The sequence below is a fragment of the Narcine bancroftii genome, chromosome 12 (genome assembly GCF_036971445.1).
Source record: "Narcine bancroftii isolate sNarBan1 chromosome 12, sNarBan1.hap1, whole genome shotgun sequence".
In the NCBI taxonomy this organism is placed as follows: Eukaryota; Metazoa; Chordata; class Chondrichthyes; order Torpediniformes; family Narcinidae; genus Narcine; species Narcine bancroftii.
The window spans coordinates 91,883,969-91,903,735 of record NC_091480.1 but is presented as its reverse complement, the minus strand read 5'-3'; the positions used below and the strand labels follow the sequence as shown (position 1 = coordinate 91,903,735).

Below are 19,767 nucleotides of genomic sequence, written 5' to 3'. Positions count from 1 at the left end.
AATGTGGGGACACACCAAAAAAAATTTTCTTTCTGCAGCCAAACAAGTTCCAGAAGATACATCAACTATAACAAAATAAATTAAATTACAATATGCCAAGACAGAAAACAATATTAGTGGATAGACAGTAACTCTTCATTTTCAGTTAATGCACGAAAAAATACATTTCAGTAGTAGTAAAAGATCCTTTTATAGTCCCAGATTCATTTAAGGTTGGGGTTGGGTTGAAGAACCCGATAGCTCCTAAAAATGCTGGTCTTCAGTACGTTCTGCCTGAAGGTAACAGCAAGAAAAGACTGTGACCAAGGGGATGGAGATCCTTTATGAGGTTAGCTGCCTTCTCAAGGCAACACCTTCACATAGATGTTTTGGAAGGATAGAAGGTCAGTGTCCATAATGGACCTGGCTAGGAGTTTGCTACTTTATTTAACCTTCTCTGGTACTGAACACAAGAGTTTCCAAACCAGGCCAAGATGCAACCAGTATACTTGAGGAAGTTTGACAGGAGTTTTCAAACAATGTGCTAAATCTCCTCAGATTTCTTCAAGAGGCACTGGTGTGCCTTCTTCATGATAAGCTCCGTGTGCTGGCTCCAAGCAATATCCTCTGATATGTGGACTCAAGACAGGTGCATTGCCCCTAGGTCTCTCCTACCTAAACTCCACAAGTTCCTTGGTCTTGCTGACGTTGAGGGCAAAATCATTGCTCTGGCACCACACAACCAGATTCTCAATGTCACAGAAATTGTCGCGATTTGATTAATTTAGTCCATAATTAACATTCATTCAATATCTAATCAATATCACTGGACAACCCAAGATTCTCCTTCTGAACACTTTTGGGTGTATTTTATGGCTTTTGGGCTGCTGATCAGGAAAATCATCTTAAAATGTTCCTATCACATTTTGCTTATTAGATCCAATCTATTTTTTGTAATTTCCTGTCATATTTTCAGCCTATTAATATATTACCACAAAGCAAACTGTTTTGGTCAGTCCAAACAAGCCTGAGCATGTACTCAATACAGGTGCTATGCAAATGTTGTCTTAGGCCTGGCCATGCCTTGTCAGGAGAGATGCAGACAGGCTACTCAAATATTCAGAAGCTGTGCATTAGATTGATATAGACTGAACACATGTTGTTCAGGCAATAACAGTGAGTGTACTTGACAATAGCATTTACTGTCTTCAGGAAGATTCAATACAGCAGAAATGTCTCATCAACATCCCAACAATGTTACATTTGTGCCCAATATATGCTCAAGGTTCAAAGATGCAGCATGTCTGCACTTATTAAGAAAGCTTACGAGTTCAACTTTGGTTGTAAAATTGGTGACCTAGACAAAGTCTAGGATCCTCACATTTGTTGTACAACACGTGCAGTCAACCTGAGAGCTCGGCTCAGAGGGTCAGTCCAGACATGGAAAACGAATGCCACTCGGATGTACCAAGTATTGTTGTTTCATTTGTGAATGGAATAGCTATGCTCAAGAGTCACATTACATTAAAAAGAACCAGCTGCTCCGTAAGCATTTGGTTCCAGGACAGAAAAGTGTGGCACACAAACTACTTATCAACACAAACTAAGATTTCTACCTCCTCATCACACAAAATTTGGATTGATGAAAAATTGTGTGCAAGAAAGGTGATGAATTTCACTATTTGAGAGAGAGAGAGAGATGTTTCCAAGACTTGGACTTCTCCCTGCTGATCTGAGTGCAGTCCGTGACAAACACGGTGTAAGATTTCACCAGGACATTGCGACCATGGAAAAGCAGCATCAGGGCAACTGGAATCCATCAACGTTGGACACTGACATGAGAGGCTGAGTACAAACAAAGAGCAGCAGCAAAATATTTTTAGGTCAGCTGGACTAATGTTATGTGTCAGCATTATGATGTGATTAAACATGCTAAATTCAATAAAAGTTCATTTAATGTTTATCCAACTTCCTAAGTGATGCAGCAAATCTGAAATTATCTTTTGTGTTCAACTTGAAGGTGTCTATTATAGTCCCCAATTTTTTTTTTAAGGATGCAAACCTTTTGGAAAAACAAAATTGTTGTCGACTGTATATCTATTTTTTTGGATCTACAACTAAAATGCTAAACTACCCTGCAAGGTTGGTGTGGCAGCAAAATGTTTCTCTTGTGCATGATAAAACTTTATTGTAATCTATTATTAACAATAATCTGATAGAACACAGACCTTCAGGTCCCTTTGCTAGTTATTTGACAAACAGCATTTAACCTTCTGCACATAACAAAACTTTTATTTACAACCATACACTTGAAAATCCAATAGAAATAGATTATGGTATTTGGAAGCAAAATTTAAAACAGACTGGAATTTTAAGTATAGCATTTGATGGCATACAAGGCCCATGGGCACACAAGACCTTCCACACACAACCCCCACCACCCCATTTGAGCAGGAGATTTTAGGAAAAATTTGTTTTTGTGGATTTACAAGCAAGCTGTCAAATGGATTCCTCCTGCAAGCCTGTGTCTCTGTCTGTGTGTACTCACCTTGATGGAAACCCTCCAGCCTTGCACGGCCAACATGCTGAAACTTCCTCGCACATGTGCAACACGTCCTCTTGCCCGCCGAGGTTCAGGCCACTTTTCTCCCTCCCCACCACCCCTCATCCTCCCCACCTCGCAAACGCCAATTGATTGACAGGCACGGCAAGACCCCCAGGCGCAGGAGGGCAGGAGGGAGAGAAGCCAGTCACCAATCAATCGCTTGCTTTTAGGGGACCGCTGAGCCTCGGTGATCAGGCTCCATGTTGAGCCTTTGTTCAATGTGCACAACCCCTAAACAAATTGAATGAGGCACGGGGGGCAGGTGGCAGTGAGAAAGCAGCCTCTTGAGCCCCCTGCGCCTCATTCAATTTGCTCAGGGGGCCATGCTCATCGAACGAAGGCTCAGCGTGGAGCCTGATTACTGAATCCCAGCATTATCCTCAAAGCAAGTGATCGATGAATCGTACCATCGCCATGTACTACAACACAGACATGGCACTACTGGCGGGGGTCTGCCATGCTTGCTCTTCTCACTGGGGGAAATGAGCAGCGACTCTGAAAAGTGTGGGCCACCCGAGGGAAGGTGGTGCGCAAATCTATGGGCCTGGTCCCCGGACAGCCGCAGCACCACCATGTGCTTCTCGAAGCTGGGTGAGTCGCTTGAGCTTTCACTACATTTGTGCACAACGCAAGATGGCGGCACCAAAATGTCCCCTTCACACACAAGACCCAGGGGTGTTTCGGAGCAATTGGGAAGTTTTAGATGTAAATTGAAGGTGCAGATCAAATTCTGAAAATTCATATGGACACTTATTTAGTTCTGAGATTCATAAAAACTTCTTTTGATTATTTAAAAGTATATAGTTAGTTCTCCATGATCCACTATTGATAAATGTATTAAAATATATTACACCAACAAATGTGTCATCTGAAAAGTTGGATGAAATGTTATAATCACTCCAATTCTGCAATGCACTTGTTTACTCAAGACTGTCAGCAGACAATGGGCTACAAGTACAAATTACTGCAAATATTAGAATCCATGGAGTCTTCAGTAAAATATCACAGCTCACATGGAAACTGCAAAAACAAAAATCACTGAATTATTTTATAACATGCAATATTTAAAATTCACTGCAGACAAACCACAACTAGGGGATATTAAAAACAAATTTCCATTGCCAAGTCCATGGGACCAATTAAATATGTACCTTCATTTTTATTTTTGAAGCCAAAATTCTACTTCCTGTTCAGAAAACACAAAGTCTTTGCAAATTATCTGGTTCCGTTCCCTTTGAACTTTTTACAATACTCTGGGAGTTTATTCAGCATGAAATGTTCAAGACCGCAACTAGTACGGGACTTTTAAAAGTAGATGTATTTATATATAAAACACACAAAAAAAAAGCACAAATAATGATTTAGAATTGTAAAAGATGGCCAAGATTGGTTTTTAAAAGCATCCTTGTCAATGTAGAATCGGAGTTTAGGAATGTTTCCATCATCTGCAACCTGTAGAGTAACCAACTGGCCATCCAAAAACTTAGATTCAATACAAGACATTGAAGCAGAAATAGGTCATTCAGCCCATCGAGCCTGCCCCACCATTTAATCATGAGCTGATCCATTTTCCACTCGGCCCTATTGCCCGGCCTTCTCCCCACAACCAAGTAGGCCCTTTCACACTGGCACTTTAACCCAGTAATTAACCACTAATCTGTCAGTTAACATGCCAGCAGCGTGAACCTTTACGAACTGACACACAGGGGTCAAACTGCCCCAGGGATGAATGTTTTGAATCAGCTTACTGGTTCGCCCAGTGTGAACAGGACAGGATGGGTGGGGGGGGGGGTGCTGAACATCACCACTGGAGGATAGCTGCCCCTTTGCTCTGCGATGCCGGGTGGTGAATATGAAAGGGCGCAGAGAGCCGGTTAACAATGGTCCAGTGTGAACGGCTCTACCAGTATTTTAAAATGGTACAATTTAGCAGCAAATTTAGCAGTTTGTCAATGTGAAAGGGATATGATGCCCTGGCTAATCAAGAACCCATCAATCTCTGTCTTAAATACTCTCAATATATTGCACTAGACGAGGTGCATGCACCCACTACTGAAATACTTCATCTAAAAACTTGTACCAACGCCTTTAAAATAATTCATGCTAAATTCTTTAAAGTGATTTTAAGCTCTACTTTTAAGAAGCAATAAGCATCGATATCATGTGTTGGAACCACCCTTAAACAAATTCTGAGTTCAGTTATTAAAATCCTAGCATTGAAAAAAAGTCACCAAGTTGATCAATCGTTCTCATTCAGTTACAAGGATTTCCAACAAAAATAAAAACATTAATGCCAAGAATTACAAACATTTAAGAATTAAATTTTCTATAGCTAGCTTTTTATTTTGAGTACACATCGTTTCTAATATTGATTCCCCCAGAGCAGAACCCAATATCCTCCACACAACTTATGACTGTGACTGATCAAGACCGATGACTGTTCCAAATTTATCAGCCTCAATAAGTGCCTAAATATTGATTTGCATCACCATTAAAATTAATGTATTTACAAAAAAAAAAATCAATTCTACTGAAAGATCTTTGACTTGAAACCTTATTCCGATTCCTCTTTCTACAGATGCTGTCTGACCTGCACCGACTGGTTTTTTTTTCCACTTTTTGTTCAACAACAACTGCCTTATTTCATTTTTGGCCCAGGCATCTTAAGAGCTCTCATTTGAAGATCCATATGTAACACAAAGATGCTTCAAATAAGAACATTAGAAAAAAGAGGCAGGAGTAGGCCATCCGGCCCATCAAGCCTGCTGGGCCATTCATGGCTGATCTGATGATAGGCTCATCTCCACCCACCTGCCTTTCTCTCCCCCCCCCACACCCATACCCCTTAATTCATACATTGTCAAAATCTACCCAACCTTGTCTTAAATATATTTAATATTTCAATGGGCAGCGACTTCAACAGTTCCACCATCCCCTGGGAAAAGCAATTCCTCCTCACCATCCTAAATCCACTACCCTGAATCTTGAGGCCATGAACTCCGCCAGCAATGCAAACAACTTACCTACCTCCATCTTATCTAGGTATTTTATAATTTACCAAGTTTCTACAAGATCCTCTCTCATTCTTTTAAATTCCAGTGAGTACAGTCCCAGACGATTCCAATCTCTCCTCATACGCTAACTCCTTCATCCATGGAATCAACCCAGTGAACCTCATCTGCCCCGCCTCCAATGCTAGTACCTTTTTCCTCGATTCAGGAGACAAAAACTGCACGCAGCACTCCAAGCGGGGTCTATCGTGTTTCACCAGCTGAACCTCCCTGCTCTTAAATTTAATCCCTCGAGCAATGCATCCTCTTTGGATGCCACTGCAACAAAATATTTACAGTCATACAAAATTATTGCAGTCTTTGTGCCATGAGAGAAGAATCAAGTGAAATTAACACAAAATGTAACAACTAAAGTCTACCTTTCCATTTGTAGTCTTATGTAGTCTCAAGCTCACGGAACAAGTACTCATTTCCTATCTGGGCACATTGCAGCCATCTGAGCAAAATGCAATCTTGAGACTCAATAACTGAATTTACTGTTCAAAAAAAATCTGATCTTTCATGATTTCTAAGATTTCTAAGCTATATTCTTTATTCTAGTTATGACATTTCTAAAATATTATTCGTATTAGTGCCATGAAAGAGGCAACGCTCTCAGATAATGATGCATTCTGGGATTGTTTACTCATGTTTTTAATTTGGTATTCAGTATTTTGTGGAAGTGATCGTTAAATCATGGTTCCCTGTAATAGAAAGTAGCTTGGCTTCATTCCATTAGATCTTGCAAACTTCATTAACAATACTGCATTGGCAATACTCACTACCAGCTTAAAATTATTCTGAGTGTGGGTATATATTCAAAAGGCACGACGATATTGTGCAACAATAAATTACAATGAAGAATCTTTTATGGAATAAATAACATACAAACTGAGAAATTACAAAAACTCATATTGAGTGGAAAATTCGTAAAACTATGCATTTAATGAACGATTTGAAAGACAGATAGTCAGTAATTCTTGCTTCTTTGCATTTCTCCTCTGTTGGTATTCACGATATAGTACAGTCCCTTTTCTCAACAGTGACTTGTTTAAACACCATTTGATGTTCCTTTCCAGGAACAATAATTTTAAAATATTATGAAGTCATCAATATATAACATAGAAAACATAAAATTTGAACTTTTCTGATGAAGTGATGAATGATTTCACAAAAATGGATGGCACAATGTTCAATCTTGAGAAGATCCACCGTTGATAATTTCAAATCGGCAAGACCATAATAAGACCACAAGGTGTTAGAAGAGAATTAGGCTAGCTTGCACTGCCTTTCAAATTATGACTGTTATATTTTTCCTCTCCACCCCATTTTACTGCCTTCCCTCCATGATCTTGAACACTTTTATGCCTTAAGAACTTATCAACTGCTTCAAGAATATCCAATGACTTGGCCTTCTCTGTGGCAACAAATTCCAGATTCACCATCCTCTGGCTGAAGAAGTTTCTCATTATCTCTGTTCTAAAGGGACATCCTTTTATTCTGAGGCCACTAGTCCTTGACTCTCCCACTAATAAAATATTTTTTCCATGTCTCCTCCATCCAGGTCTTTCAATATTCTTCAGGCTTCAAATGAGATTCCTCCTCACTCTTCTAAACTCCCATGACTACAGCATCAGAGCTAACAAACACTTCTGAAACATCAATCCTCTCATTGCATAAACCTCCTCTGGATCCTCCCAGCTGCCACCACATCCTTCCCTGTCTATGGGGCCCAAACTGCTTACAATACTCCAAATGTGGCCTGACCAATGCCTTAGAAAGTCTCAGCCCCACATCCTTATTTTGACATGCTGGTCCTCTTGAAATGAAAGCATTTGCCTTCATTACTACTGACTCAACCTGCAAGTTAAATTTTAGGGAATATTGCACTAGATCTCCCAAGTCCCTCTTGCCTTGGCTTTCTGAATTATCTCTCCATTAAGAAAATAGTTTATTTCTTTATTCCTTCTATCAATGTGCCAGTACCAAGTACTCTTTCCTACACTGTAGTCCATCTGCCACTCATTTTTCCATTCTCCCAACCTGTGCAAGTTCCTCTGCAGACTCCCTGCTTCCTCATCACTTTGCCATCTGTAAACTTGGCCACAACGTCATCAATTCCATCATCCAAAACATTTACAGTGTGAAAAATAGTGGGCCCAGCATTGACTGATACAGAACATGAGCAGCCAATCAATAAAAGCCTCCTTTATTCCCACTGATTTCTGCCAATCAGCCAGTCTTCTAGTCACCTTTCCAGTAAATACCATGGGTTTGTATCTTGTCTGGCAGCCTCATGCCCAGCATCTTCTCAAAAACCTTCTGAAAATCCCAGAAAACAACATCCACTGACTCTCCTTTGTCTACCTGCTTGTTATTTTCTCAAAGAATTCCAGCATGTTTGATAGGCAAGTTCTCCCTTGAAGGAAACCATGCTGACTCCAACCTATTATCATGTGCTTTGAAGTATCCCAAAACCTCATCCTTAATAATGGACTCCAAAATCTTACCATCCATTAAAGTCAAACCAACTGGCCTGTAATTTCCTGCCTTTCGCCTCCTTCCATTCTTAGGAGTACAGAAGATAAATCTGCTTGCCAAATCTAAAAATAATTTAATTTTACAGAATCTAAATATCAAAATTACATTTATAACAATAAAACAAACCAAAATGTTTTAGTTTGAATTCCTGTCTCAAGACTTCATGGCAAAAGTTGCAAAAGCCTCAGATTCCAAGCCTTAATTAAAGGACACTTAACTTCCATAAATCAATGATTGAAGTTACAAAGTCAATCCTATGCCAAAAACATTCTTTGCTGTCTGCAGAAAAAAAAAATCACTAGTTTATTTGCTTCAATACCATAGGAAAGAAGCTAACATTTCAGCCCATCCTACAGCAACATCTGCTGTTTAAAGGCAAAAGGTAAAGGTTCCATTATTGTCATGTAATACTACATTTAGAATGTAACATACATGAAATTCTTTAACTTTGTCTAGCGCAAAGAAGAGAGTCACCACTTTGTCCAGCGACCCTCACAGAAATGAGACCCTACTGAACAACCTATTATTTGTCCATCCTTAACTCTCTTTATTGCTTCTGTTGTTTCAATTCACTTTTTCTTTGCCTTTTACTCTCAGCCAAAATATTCTAACAATTGCTTAAAAGTCTTAAGCAGTTTACTATTGGTAATGACACACACTTATTGATAAAATAAAGTGGTGTGGAGGCCAAGAACTTACTGAATGGCAATAGCAGGTTCAAAGAGCCTCGCCTCAACATGGGGATATTTAAATAAAGTACAGGTGAAGTACAAGCAGATTCGACAATTTGAATTTATGATTGTAAAACTAAAAACGCTGGGGGGATGAATCTGCTGATCAATGACCAGACTTATCTGACCAGTACGGTCACTGCAACTGAAGAAGGCAACAGGAAACCACTTCAGTATTTCTCAACCGACTACAGACTCAGCTCAAAGTTGGAGTCTCGACCGACTACAGACTCAGCTCAAAGATGGAGTCTCGACCGACTACAGACTCAGCTCAAAGATGGAGTCTCGACCGACTACAGACTCAGCTCAAAGATGGAGTCTCGACCGACTACAGACTCAGCTCAAAGATGGAGTCTCGACCGACTACAGACTCAGCTCAAAGATGGAGTCTCGACCGACTACAGACTCAGCTCAAAGATGGAGTCTCGACCGACTACAGACTCAGCTCAAAGATGGAGTCTCGACCGACTACAGACTCAGCTCAAAGATGGAGTCTCGACCGACTACAGACTCAGCTCAAAGATGGAGTCTCGACCGACTACAGACTCAGCTCAAAGATGGAGTCTCGACTGACTACAGACTCAGCTCAAAGATGGAGTCTCGACCGACTACAGACTCAGCTCAAAGATGGAGCCTTCACCAAAGAAGAAGGGGCAACATCTTACAATTCAGAGGGTCAGAGACCATGATGGATGGAGAGACATGATCACCTGTGCCAAACGGCAAGGCACCTGAATGATGATGACAAGTGAAAGAGATCAAAGTCAACGCACGTCATTTTTGAATGGCTGGAAGAGACTAATGACCGGTTTTTGTTTTATCATAATAAATTTAAAGGCTCATTCTCACTTAACCCACTGCCATTGATCCAGAGGCGACAAAACACAGCGACACGCTCGCTGCTGGTCAACAAGGTTACCAGAAATTGGTGATTAATGATGAGCGGGAACTAATGGGATATGAAGAAAACAGCTCCACATTGAAAATGGAGGGCCTAGAAAAGGGCAATTCATCAGGATTTTCTATTAAAAGATAATCGGCCCACCAGTCAAAACCAGCTGCAATTATGATGGCAATTGCACTACTTTTCCTTGACCACCACCCCCCCCCCCCCCCCCCCCACCCACCCAGACAACTGCAGTGAGAGCACAGGAGTTAGTGACCTCAGGAATCACACTCACGATCTAATTATTTTTTTTAAAAGTGGAAATTTAGGAACAGCGAGAAAAATAACTTATTTTTTAATTTACCAGACAAAACTTCAGACACTTGAGACACATAACCCCCCCCCCCCACCAACAGTATTTAACAAACAAGCCCTATATTGCTGACTTCCATGTTATTGGGGGGGGAAGGTAAATAATGTTGTTGGAGGAATATCCATCAGATGCACAAGCGCCGGTCCACTGGGCTTCCCTCTGGCTGGGACTGGGGGAGGGGGGTGCTGGGGGGGGGGGGGGGGAGCTGGGACTGGGGGAGGGGGGTGCTGGGGGGGGGGTCGGGGTCGGTCGGGGGGGTCGGGGTCGGGGGGGGGTCGGGGTCGGGGGGGGTCGGGGTCGGGGGGGGTCGGGGTCGGGGGGGGTCGGGGTCGGGGGGGTCGGGGTCGGGGGGGGTTGGGGTCGGGGTCGGGGGGGGTCGGGGTCGGGGTCGGGGGGGGTCGGGGTCGGGGTCGGGGTCGGGGGGTGTCGGGGTTGGGGGGGGTGTCGGGGTCGGGTCGGGGTCGGGGGGGTCGGGGTCGGGGGGGTCGGGGTCGGGGGGTCGGGGTCGGGGGGTCGGGGTCGGGGGGTCGGGGTCGGGGGGGTCGGGGTCGGGGGGGTCGGGGTCGGGGGGGTCGGGGGGGGTCGGGGTCGGGGGGGGTCGGGGTCGGGGTCGGGGGGTCGGGGTTGGGGGGGGTCGGGGTTGGGGGGGGTCGGGGTTGGGGGGGGTCGGGGTTGGGGGGGGTCGGGGTTGGGGGGGGTCGGGGTTGGGGGGGGTCGGGGTTGGGGGGGGTCGGGGTTGGGGGGGGTCGGGGTTGGGGGGGGTCGGGGTTGGGGGGGGGTCGGGGTTGGGGGGGGTCGGGGTTGGGGGGGGTCGGGGTTGGGGGGGGTCGGGGTTGGGGGGGGTCGGGGTTGGGGGGGTCGGGGTTGGGGGGGGTCGGGGTTGGGGGGGGTCGGGGTTGGGGGGGGTCGGGGTTGGGGGGGGTCGGGGTTGGTCGGGGTTGGGGGGGTCGGGGTTGGGGGGGGTCGGGGTTGGGGGGGGTCGGGGTTGGGGGGGTCGGGGTTGGGGGGGGTCGGGGTTGGGGGGGGTCGGGGTTGGTCGGGGTTGGGGGGGGTCGGGGTTGGGGGGGGTCGGGGTTGGGGGGGTCGGGGTTGGGGGGGGTCGGGGTTGGGGGGGGTCGGGGTTGGGGGGGTCGGGGTTGGGGGGGTCGGGGTTGGGGGGGTCGGGGTTGGGGAGGGTAGGGGTTGGGGGGGTCGGGGTTGGGGAGGGTAGGGGTTGGGGGAGTAGGGGTTGGGGGGGGTAGGAGTTGGGGGGGGTAGGGGATGGGGGGGTAGGGGTTGGGGGGGTAGGGGTTGGGGGGGTAGGGGTTGAGGGGGTAGGGGTTGGGGGGGGTAGGGGTTGGGGAGGGTAGGGGTTGGGGGAGTAGGGGTTGGGGGGGGTAGGAGTTGGGGAGGGTAGGGGTTGGGGGAGTAGGGGTTGGGGGGGGTAGGAGTTGGGGGGGGTAGGGGATGGGGGGGTAGGGGTTGGGGGGGTAGGGGTTGGGGGGGGTAGGAGTTGGGGAGGGTAGGGGTTGGGGGAGTAGGGGTTGGGGGGGGTAGGAGTTGGGGGGGGTAGGGGATGGGGGGGTAGGGGTTGGGGGGGTAGGGGTTGGGGGGGTAGGGGTTGAGGGGGTAGGGGTTGGGGGGGGTAGGGGATGGGGGGGTAGGGGTTGGGGGGGTAGGGGTTGGGGGGGTAGGGGTTGAGGGGGTAGGGGTTGGGGGGGGTAGGGGTTGGGCGGGAGGGGTTGGGGGTTGGGGAGGGGGTAGGGGGTGGGTAGGGAGGCAGGGGGGGGGAACTTTGGGAGGACATGGCGGCTGCAGGGAAAGTTTTACCCGGGAACGAGGAGCCTGGCTGCGGGGCCTGCGGGACTGCAGCAGCCTGAGGAGGAGAGGCGGAAGACCCGGCCGGCCGGCCAGGCTCGCCACCCCCGCTTGCTCCCCCCCTCCCCCTCCCCCTCCCCCCTGGCCCTCGCCAACATACTCACAGACTCATGTGGGTTGAGTGCGGCGTTCACCAGCAATCACCGCCAAACACCCCCTCCCGTTGCCGTGCTGACGACCCGCCGCTTCTTCCGACTCGGTACTTCACGGGTTAACCAGAAGCCTCGGCTCCCGTCCCATCCCATCCGGGACCCTGCACTGCCCAACTGGAAATGACGTCCCCGACGGCTGCGCACACGCAAGCTGGCAGCCCCTCCCTCCCCCGTTTGTTTCGGACGCATGCGTGTTGCCTTCAGTGTGTCAATTTGAAGATGGGTGGCCATCATTTATCAGGGCAACTGGGAAAAGCATTGCTCAGGTGGAAGTCAATGGGATCCATCTCACAAATGATAGGATTATAGATAGAGTTAAATTAAGAACAAAGATGTTTTAGAATTGAAGCCCATTTTAAGTTTATCTGTCACGACATACCGAGCCGAGGGGTCTGCGAACAGACCAACAGGTTAACTCCGGCACATCTGGCATTTGCAGAGGTTGGAACTACATTGAAAAGGAAGATCAATTACAGATTTATTGTCAGAGTACATACATGACATCACGTGCAACCCTGAGATCCTTTTTTTTTCCTGAGAGGATGGCAGGATTACCATTTATTGGCAGTGCAAAAAAACTGACACATCAATAAAGAAATGTAAACAAACTGACTGTGCAATACAGAGGTAGATTTTAAAAATTGATTAAGTGTGCAAGTCAGTCCTTAAAGGAGTCCATGATTGAGTTTGTGGTTGAGGCGTCTGATAGTGGAGGGGCAGCAGCTATTCCTGAACCTGCACCCAACAGCGAGAACAGAACATGTCCTGGGCACTGTGGATCTTTGATGATTGCTGCTGCTCTCCAAGAGCATCGTTGCCTGTCGATGTTCTCAATGGTGGGGAGGGTTTTGCCTGTGATGTCTTGGGCTGAGTCCACTACCTTTTGCAGGACTTTATGCTCAGGGGCATTGGTGTCCTGATACCAGATTGTGATGCAGACACTCAGCACACTTTCCACCACACCTCTGTAGATGCTTGCCAAGATTTCCGATGTCACACCAAACCTCCTCAAACTTCTGAAGAAGTAAAGGCGCTGACGTGCTTTCTTCATGAAGCCATTGGAGTGTTGGGTCCAGGAAAGATCCTCCAAGATAGTGACTCACAAGAACTTAAATTTGCTCACCCTCTCCACTTCTGATTCACTGGATCATACATCAAGATCATATTGGATTAGCATCAAGCATAATAGCACAGTTAATCATTTGAAAGGCAGAACCTGAAGCAAAAGCAGTGGTTTCTAAATATGCAGTCAGTCAATTTGAAAAGAAAATAAGACAAATATCATAGCCAAAAATGTTCATTGTCTTTCTCAGCCTGCAGATGTTATCTGAACTATTCATTACCTTCATCAATTTCTGTATTTGACTCTTGCTCTTGTTTCATTCAGACACGTTCCCTGAATATTTTGATTTGTGGAACTTGCTTTGGTGCTTCTGGGGCATATTGTAAATCTGACTGCATTGCAGTGTTCAAAAGTTTTTTTTAAAAGACCACAAATGTTTGAAATATGAAATAAATTCTAAAATGTTTGAGACACCCAGAAAATCAGGTAGCATCTATAGAGAAAAACATGTAGTTAACAATTGAGGCCCACGCATGATGCAAGTTGCAGAGAGGATGAAGAACAGGGGTAATTATCTATAACATTAACTCTGTTTCTCCCTCTGGTCTGATAGGTATTATCAGTATTCCTCTTTATTTCAGTGATAAGCAATTGCTATGTTCTGTATCTCATGGCTTAAGCGAGTCGTTTTCTCTCTACTGTCCCCATTTATCCAAATGCCCCGTCCGTAAACCACTCCAAAAGGTAGTGAACATCACAAGCAAAACTGTCCCCACTATTGAACACATCTATAGGGAACACCATCGGAGGGCAGCAGCAATCACAAAGACCCACACCACCCTGCGCACGCTCTGTTCTCGCTGTTGCCATCAGGAGAGAGAGGTATTGGTGCCACAAGACTTGAACCATCAGGTTTGGGAATAGCTGCTACCCCTCCACTGTCAGACTCCTCAATAAACTCAAATCAGGGACTCATTTAAGGACTCTTACGTGCACTTTATTGATTTTCTTGTTGTTCTCTCTGTATTGCTCAGTGAGTTTGTTTACACTCGTTATTTGTTTACAGTTCTTTGTTTGTTTACATGTTTTACACCGTGTACAGTTTATTTTTGCACTACCAATAAGGGGCAATTCTGTCTCACAGGAAAAGGGATCTCAGGATTGTATGTGATATCATATATATACTCTGACAATAAATCTGAAATTTGAATTTTCTATCTATAGACATGCAGATAGATCAGTTTAGCTCTGAGGAGAGCAGACCTCATGGAGGCATGTGGACTTAAATGCTTTTAGCACATCTATGTCAAAAGGGCTTATGTACTTCAAAGACAGGCATGATGTCACATATCATGTGACATGAGAGATTTGCAAGAAATATATTTTCAAAATAGGAGACAAAGAAGTCAGTTTAAGGAAACTCACCATTCTGCTCAGATGCAGAACTGATCAGCAGTAATTTTTTTTTACCTGCAGTAGTGTTTCCCCCTAACAAAAGGGGGATACAGAAGAAGCAGATTTCAAAAAAACTGTACACAGAGTAAAAAATGTAGAGGACAGTCTCATCGTTTGGAAAACAGATTCCAAAGTCTTCATTCAAAAGAAGAAGATTTGATGCTGGAAAGACAGGACTTGTATTCTCCTATTCACTGGAGATATATATGTGGCCAGAAGATGGTCACTCCTGTTTGACGAACAACTCATTGAAAAAATTGTGAGTTTAAAGAGGACTGAAGAAACGATAAAAGAGCATTATAATTATTTCTGAACTGAAAATTTAAGGCCTTCAAGCAAGACTAAAATGATGCTGAAATTTTTTAAATGCCCCTTTCAGAGTGGGACTTCAATTACACATACAAATTTACATTTGCGTTTAATGGGATTAAATTTAGTTATGTTTATAGATAAATAAGAAATGTTATGTAATTCATAGTTTAATGAAATCTATTAATTTGGTTTACCTTTGTCTGGTGAATTTTCCATTGCTGTTCTGTGTTAGTCCTAACAAAGTCCTTTTTAGTCCCAAACAAAATTAAATGGTTCACACTGAAATTTACTTATTGAAATTGATTAGTTTTTGAAGGACCTGACAGGAAATGCTGAGTGTTAAAGTTTCATGCTTCTTTGCCTGTACCAAGTAGAAAATCCAAGACAAAGATTATTCTGACAGAAACAAGATAATCCAGAAGATTGCACTCTAAATGTCTGATTTTGCACAAGCTGTCACATTGTTAGCTCAGGCATTTGTCCAAACAGACAAGTGAATTTTAATGCCTGCGCTTTAAATGGCTGCTAAAGTGCTGGACGAACACAGCAGGTCCTGCAGCATCCATGGAAAGCAATAGTTCAAATTTAGATTTATTGTCAGACCATATACATGACATCATATATAACCCTGAGATTCTTTTTCCTGTGGGCCAGGCAGAATTATCGCTTATTGAGGGGTAGCCCACCAGTAGGCAGTCAATTTTTCATTCATCAGGAATGACAGAAATCAGGCATTATTCCAGAATTTCAAGATAGGAATTGGAGGGTATAGAGCTCATCGAAAGAACCAAAGATCCAAACCAAGGCTTTTATTAGCAAAAAGAATTTTTTTAAAAAGGGATGGAGCATCTGACTCGGCCAGAAAAACTTGACATCGACCCACAGTCAGCTACAGCCTTCAAAGCCTTTGAGTTCTGGCTGATGAACTTTGAAAACTTCCTAAGGCTCATTGAGCTGGAGGAGGATAACCAGCGTCTACAGCATTGCTGTCTATGGTGTCCTTGAGAGTCTACGAGAATATCCAGGATGAGACCACTTACACCGTAGCCATAAAGGTACTGAAAGAACTTTACGATCAACCATTGAACAGAGTTCATGCCCGGCTCATGCTTGTGTCGAGGAAGCAACAAGGCTTTTATTAGCAAAAGACAGGAGCTCTTCACAGGTGGCCAACCAGTCCGGAATGATCCGACCTGGCTAGGGACACAACCCTTTAAGGCCGAGACAGTAGGCGTGGCTAAGCTCTCAGCCAATCGCTGTAAGCACAGTCATTACACTCTAGATACTGTAACTATATACATTGGTGATAGGTCTGTACTATCACAGAGGGTTTGGGCCAGGATACAGATTCATGCTTCCAGAGCATCCACTAATGGAGCAACATCATCGGGGTGGAGCATCAAGAACAGAGCAGCTTCGGGGATGTGGCATTAGGGTAAGGGGAATCTCATGGGTTCGGGTAGTGGGAGGATGAGCAGACACGAGAATGAGTGGTGATGGGAGTGGGCATTCATTGCAGTAACTTGCAGTACATAGGCAACATAATGAGGTGGTCATTCACCAAATTAAGGTGGGGTCCTACAATGGCAATTTGATGATGAGGTGGAATCAAGGAATGGGGATGAGTGAGAGACACAAGCAAGAGCCCAAAAAGCATCAGGGATGCGAACATCGATAATAATGGTTAAGGATGGCTGTCTCTGCTTGTCGACTGGTGCGTCAGACTTCCTGTCAACAGGAAACTTTGATTCACTTCCATTAACTTTGCCACTCGAGAGCCTCAAATAGATTTGTGCCTCAGACACGTGCTGTTGACATCACTATAAATACCCAGTGAACCTAGTTCAAATACAATGCAGACCTGAGTCAGATTTTTAAATGCATTAGTGTCCTTAATAAATAATAAGTAACTAGGCATGACCTCGTTCAGAAATTGAGTTTTTAGATAAATTTCATTGACGTGGTGCACAAAGGACTTGGCCTCCAGAAGATTATTTCTAAACCAGCACCTATTTAAAAAGTGGTTTGAACAGACAGTACAAGTTTAAAACAGTATGTGTTTACTCAGGTATGACTGCTTATATTGAAGTTGTTTCATTCAGGAGTGACTGCCAGAATCAACCCGAAGGATGACGGTATCTCAGATGGTTGATCCACAAGACCAAAAGACATAGGAGCTTCAGCCCATCGAGTCTGCCCCACCATTTAATCATGAGTTCATCCATTTCATCACTTCTCCCCATAACCTTTGATGCTCTAGCTGATCAAAAACAAATAAATCTCTGCTTTAAAATGACCTGGCCTCCACAACCAAATTCTACAGATTTGCCATCCTCTGGCTGAAGAACTTCCTATGCACTCTGGTCTAAGTGGAAGCCCTTCAATCCTGAAGTGGTGTCCTCTTATCCTGGACTCTCCCAACAAGGGGAACAATATTTCTACATCTCCTCTGTCCACACCTGTCAACATTTGAAATGTTTCAATGAGATTTCCCCGCCCCCCACCATTCTTCTAAATTCCAATGAATACAGGCCAAGAACTGTCAAAAGTTCCTCATATGATAACCCTTTCATTCCTGGAATCATCGTAGTGGACCTCCTTTGAACCCTCTCCAGCGTCAATACACCTCTTCTTAAATGAGGAGCCCAGACTTGCTCATAATACTCCGTGGGGTCTCAGCAGTGCCTTATACATTCTCAGCATCACATCCTTGCTCTCATATTCTATTTTTCTTGAAATAAATGCCAGCATTGCATTTACCTTTTTCACCACCATCTCAATATGCAAGTTTACCCTCAGGCGATCCTGCTCAAGGACTCTGAGGTCCCTTTGCATCTGGGTATTTTCAATTTTCTCCCAATTTAATAAAAAAATACAAGACCGTACACTTTCCGACATTATATCTTATTTTCCGTGTCTCTGCCATACTCCAATCTGTCCTTCTGCAGCCTTTATGTTTCCTCTACGCTACCTGCTCTCCACCTCCCAGACATAGAAAGCAAGCAGAATGGTCAGAGGACGATACGATACCATCATACCACCTTCCTCATGGAGAACACGTGTGTGCTGAATTGTGCAACCAGTACAAGGGCAGTATGGATAGCGTAACAGTTAGCCGTTGCAGTGCCAGCAATTGGGACCGGGGTTTGAATCTCACACTGTCTGTAATAAGTGTGCATGTTCTCCCCGCGTCTGCTCCAGTTTCCTCCCATAATTGGAAATGTACTAGTGGTGTAGGTCAATTGGGTGTGATTGGGCGGCATGGGCTCATGGATCAAATTGGCCTGTCACCACGCTGTATGTCTAAATTTTAAAAAAGTAAATTTTAAAATAATTAAATGTACATGCTCTTTTATGAATAAATTCTGTGTGGCAAAAGAAACCGGTGACACTGAACCCAAGAGAGTATCTTGTACAAGCGTGAACTAGGAACAAAAGGCTTCAGAGAGGAATTCCTTCCAACCAGGGGTGCAGTGCTGCCGGAGCTCACCAGAGCACCGCTCCAGCATCTCACGGGGCCGCCCCAGGCACCTCATGGGGTGTCGACAGTTTTTATGATCTCCAGCACCAAAAATATTAGCACCGCACAAGGTGGAAGATGACTCCTTTGTTTCCAAATGTAAAGAAGTGAAATGGAACAATAAGTGTTTTGAAATAATCTATGCTTGATCCGCTTTGAGGAAGGTATGTTGGATAGCATGCCGAAACTTGAGCATCTGGTGCTCCCTTTATGGCCCTCTCTACATCGGAGACTGGGCATAGACTGGGAGGTCGCTTCACTGAGCACCTTCGCTCTGTCCGCATCAGCAACGATAGGGATCTCCCAGTGGCCAACCACTTCAATTCTGCGCCTCACTCTCATATGTCTGTCCATGGCCTCATGTCCCATCCCACCGAGGCCACCTGCAAATTGGAGGAACGACACTTTATTTCCCATCTGGGTATACTCCAGACTTACGGCATTAACATTGACTTCTCCGGTTTCCGTTGGCCTACTCTCTGTTCTCCTTCCCTTTGTCTTCTTTCCTCCAGCTTTCGACCCCGTTCCTTCTCCATTGACAGATCCATCCTTCCTCCCCCTGCTTGCTGGTGTGTCCTCCCTCCTACCATTTTTTTCAAACATCTACCCAAATTTTGTTCGTAGCTCGAGCTTCAAGCCCGAAGCGTTGGTTATGTATCTTTATTTTTGCCACATAAAGTACGCTGTTTGACCTGCTGAATTTCTAAAGCATTATGATTTTACCTCAACCACGGTGTCTGCAGACTTTTGGTGTTGTGGAGAGATAATGCCTGGGAACTGCTGCCTGTCTGGTGAAATTACACTTTGCCTGTAATGACATGCTCTATCCTGCTTGTTGACTAATGCACAGACAAAAGAACATGGAATACATTTAAGGTCGTGCAGGCATGATGATTGGGGGGAGGAAGTAATAGCTTCAAAAGCTATATTCTTATTCCTTCATTGGGATGAAATCTAAAAGCTCAATGAAGTTTCTACACAATAAATAAGGCCAGTTTTCAACTAGTTTCATCAATTTGTGCAAAGAATAAAATAAGAAGGGATTCATGTCATGTCAATTTACAATTGTAAAGCTTTATTTTGTCCAAGGCTTGACTGAAGCAACCTCATCAGCCGGAATGCATATTTTACACTCCAGTAATATCTTTCACAATTAATTTTCTTTTAAAAGTTTTGATTTTTACGGCTCTCATTAGGTTAGCCCACAATTGGCTTCTTTGGCTTGGCTTCGCGGACGAAGATT

The 19,767-nt window shown here is 44.7% G+C and overlaps 1 protein-coding gene across 4 annotated transcripts in view; it reads right to left on the bottom strand.

The window, feature by feature from the left end:
* The window catches only part of spop (speckle type BTB/POZ protein), a 191,585-nt gene that overhangs the window by 86,746 nt on the left and 85,072 nt on the right, over positions 1-19,767 (bottom strand). For 3 of the 4 annotated variants that reach the window (XM_069904759.1, XM_069904758.1, XM_069904763.1), the window contains exon 1: positions 12,127-12,278. The exons of the other annotated variant lie outside the window; for it this stretch is intronic. Coding sequence is in view for 2 of the 3 variants with exons in the window: in XM_069904758.1 (XP_069760859.1) it covers positions 12,127-12,134 (8 nt within the window). In the remaining variant the exon portion in view is untranslated. Of the gene's footprint in view, positions 1-12,126; positions 12,279-19,767 lie in introns of those variants that run through there. 4 annotated transcript variants of the gene reach the window in all.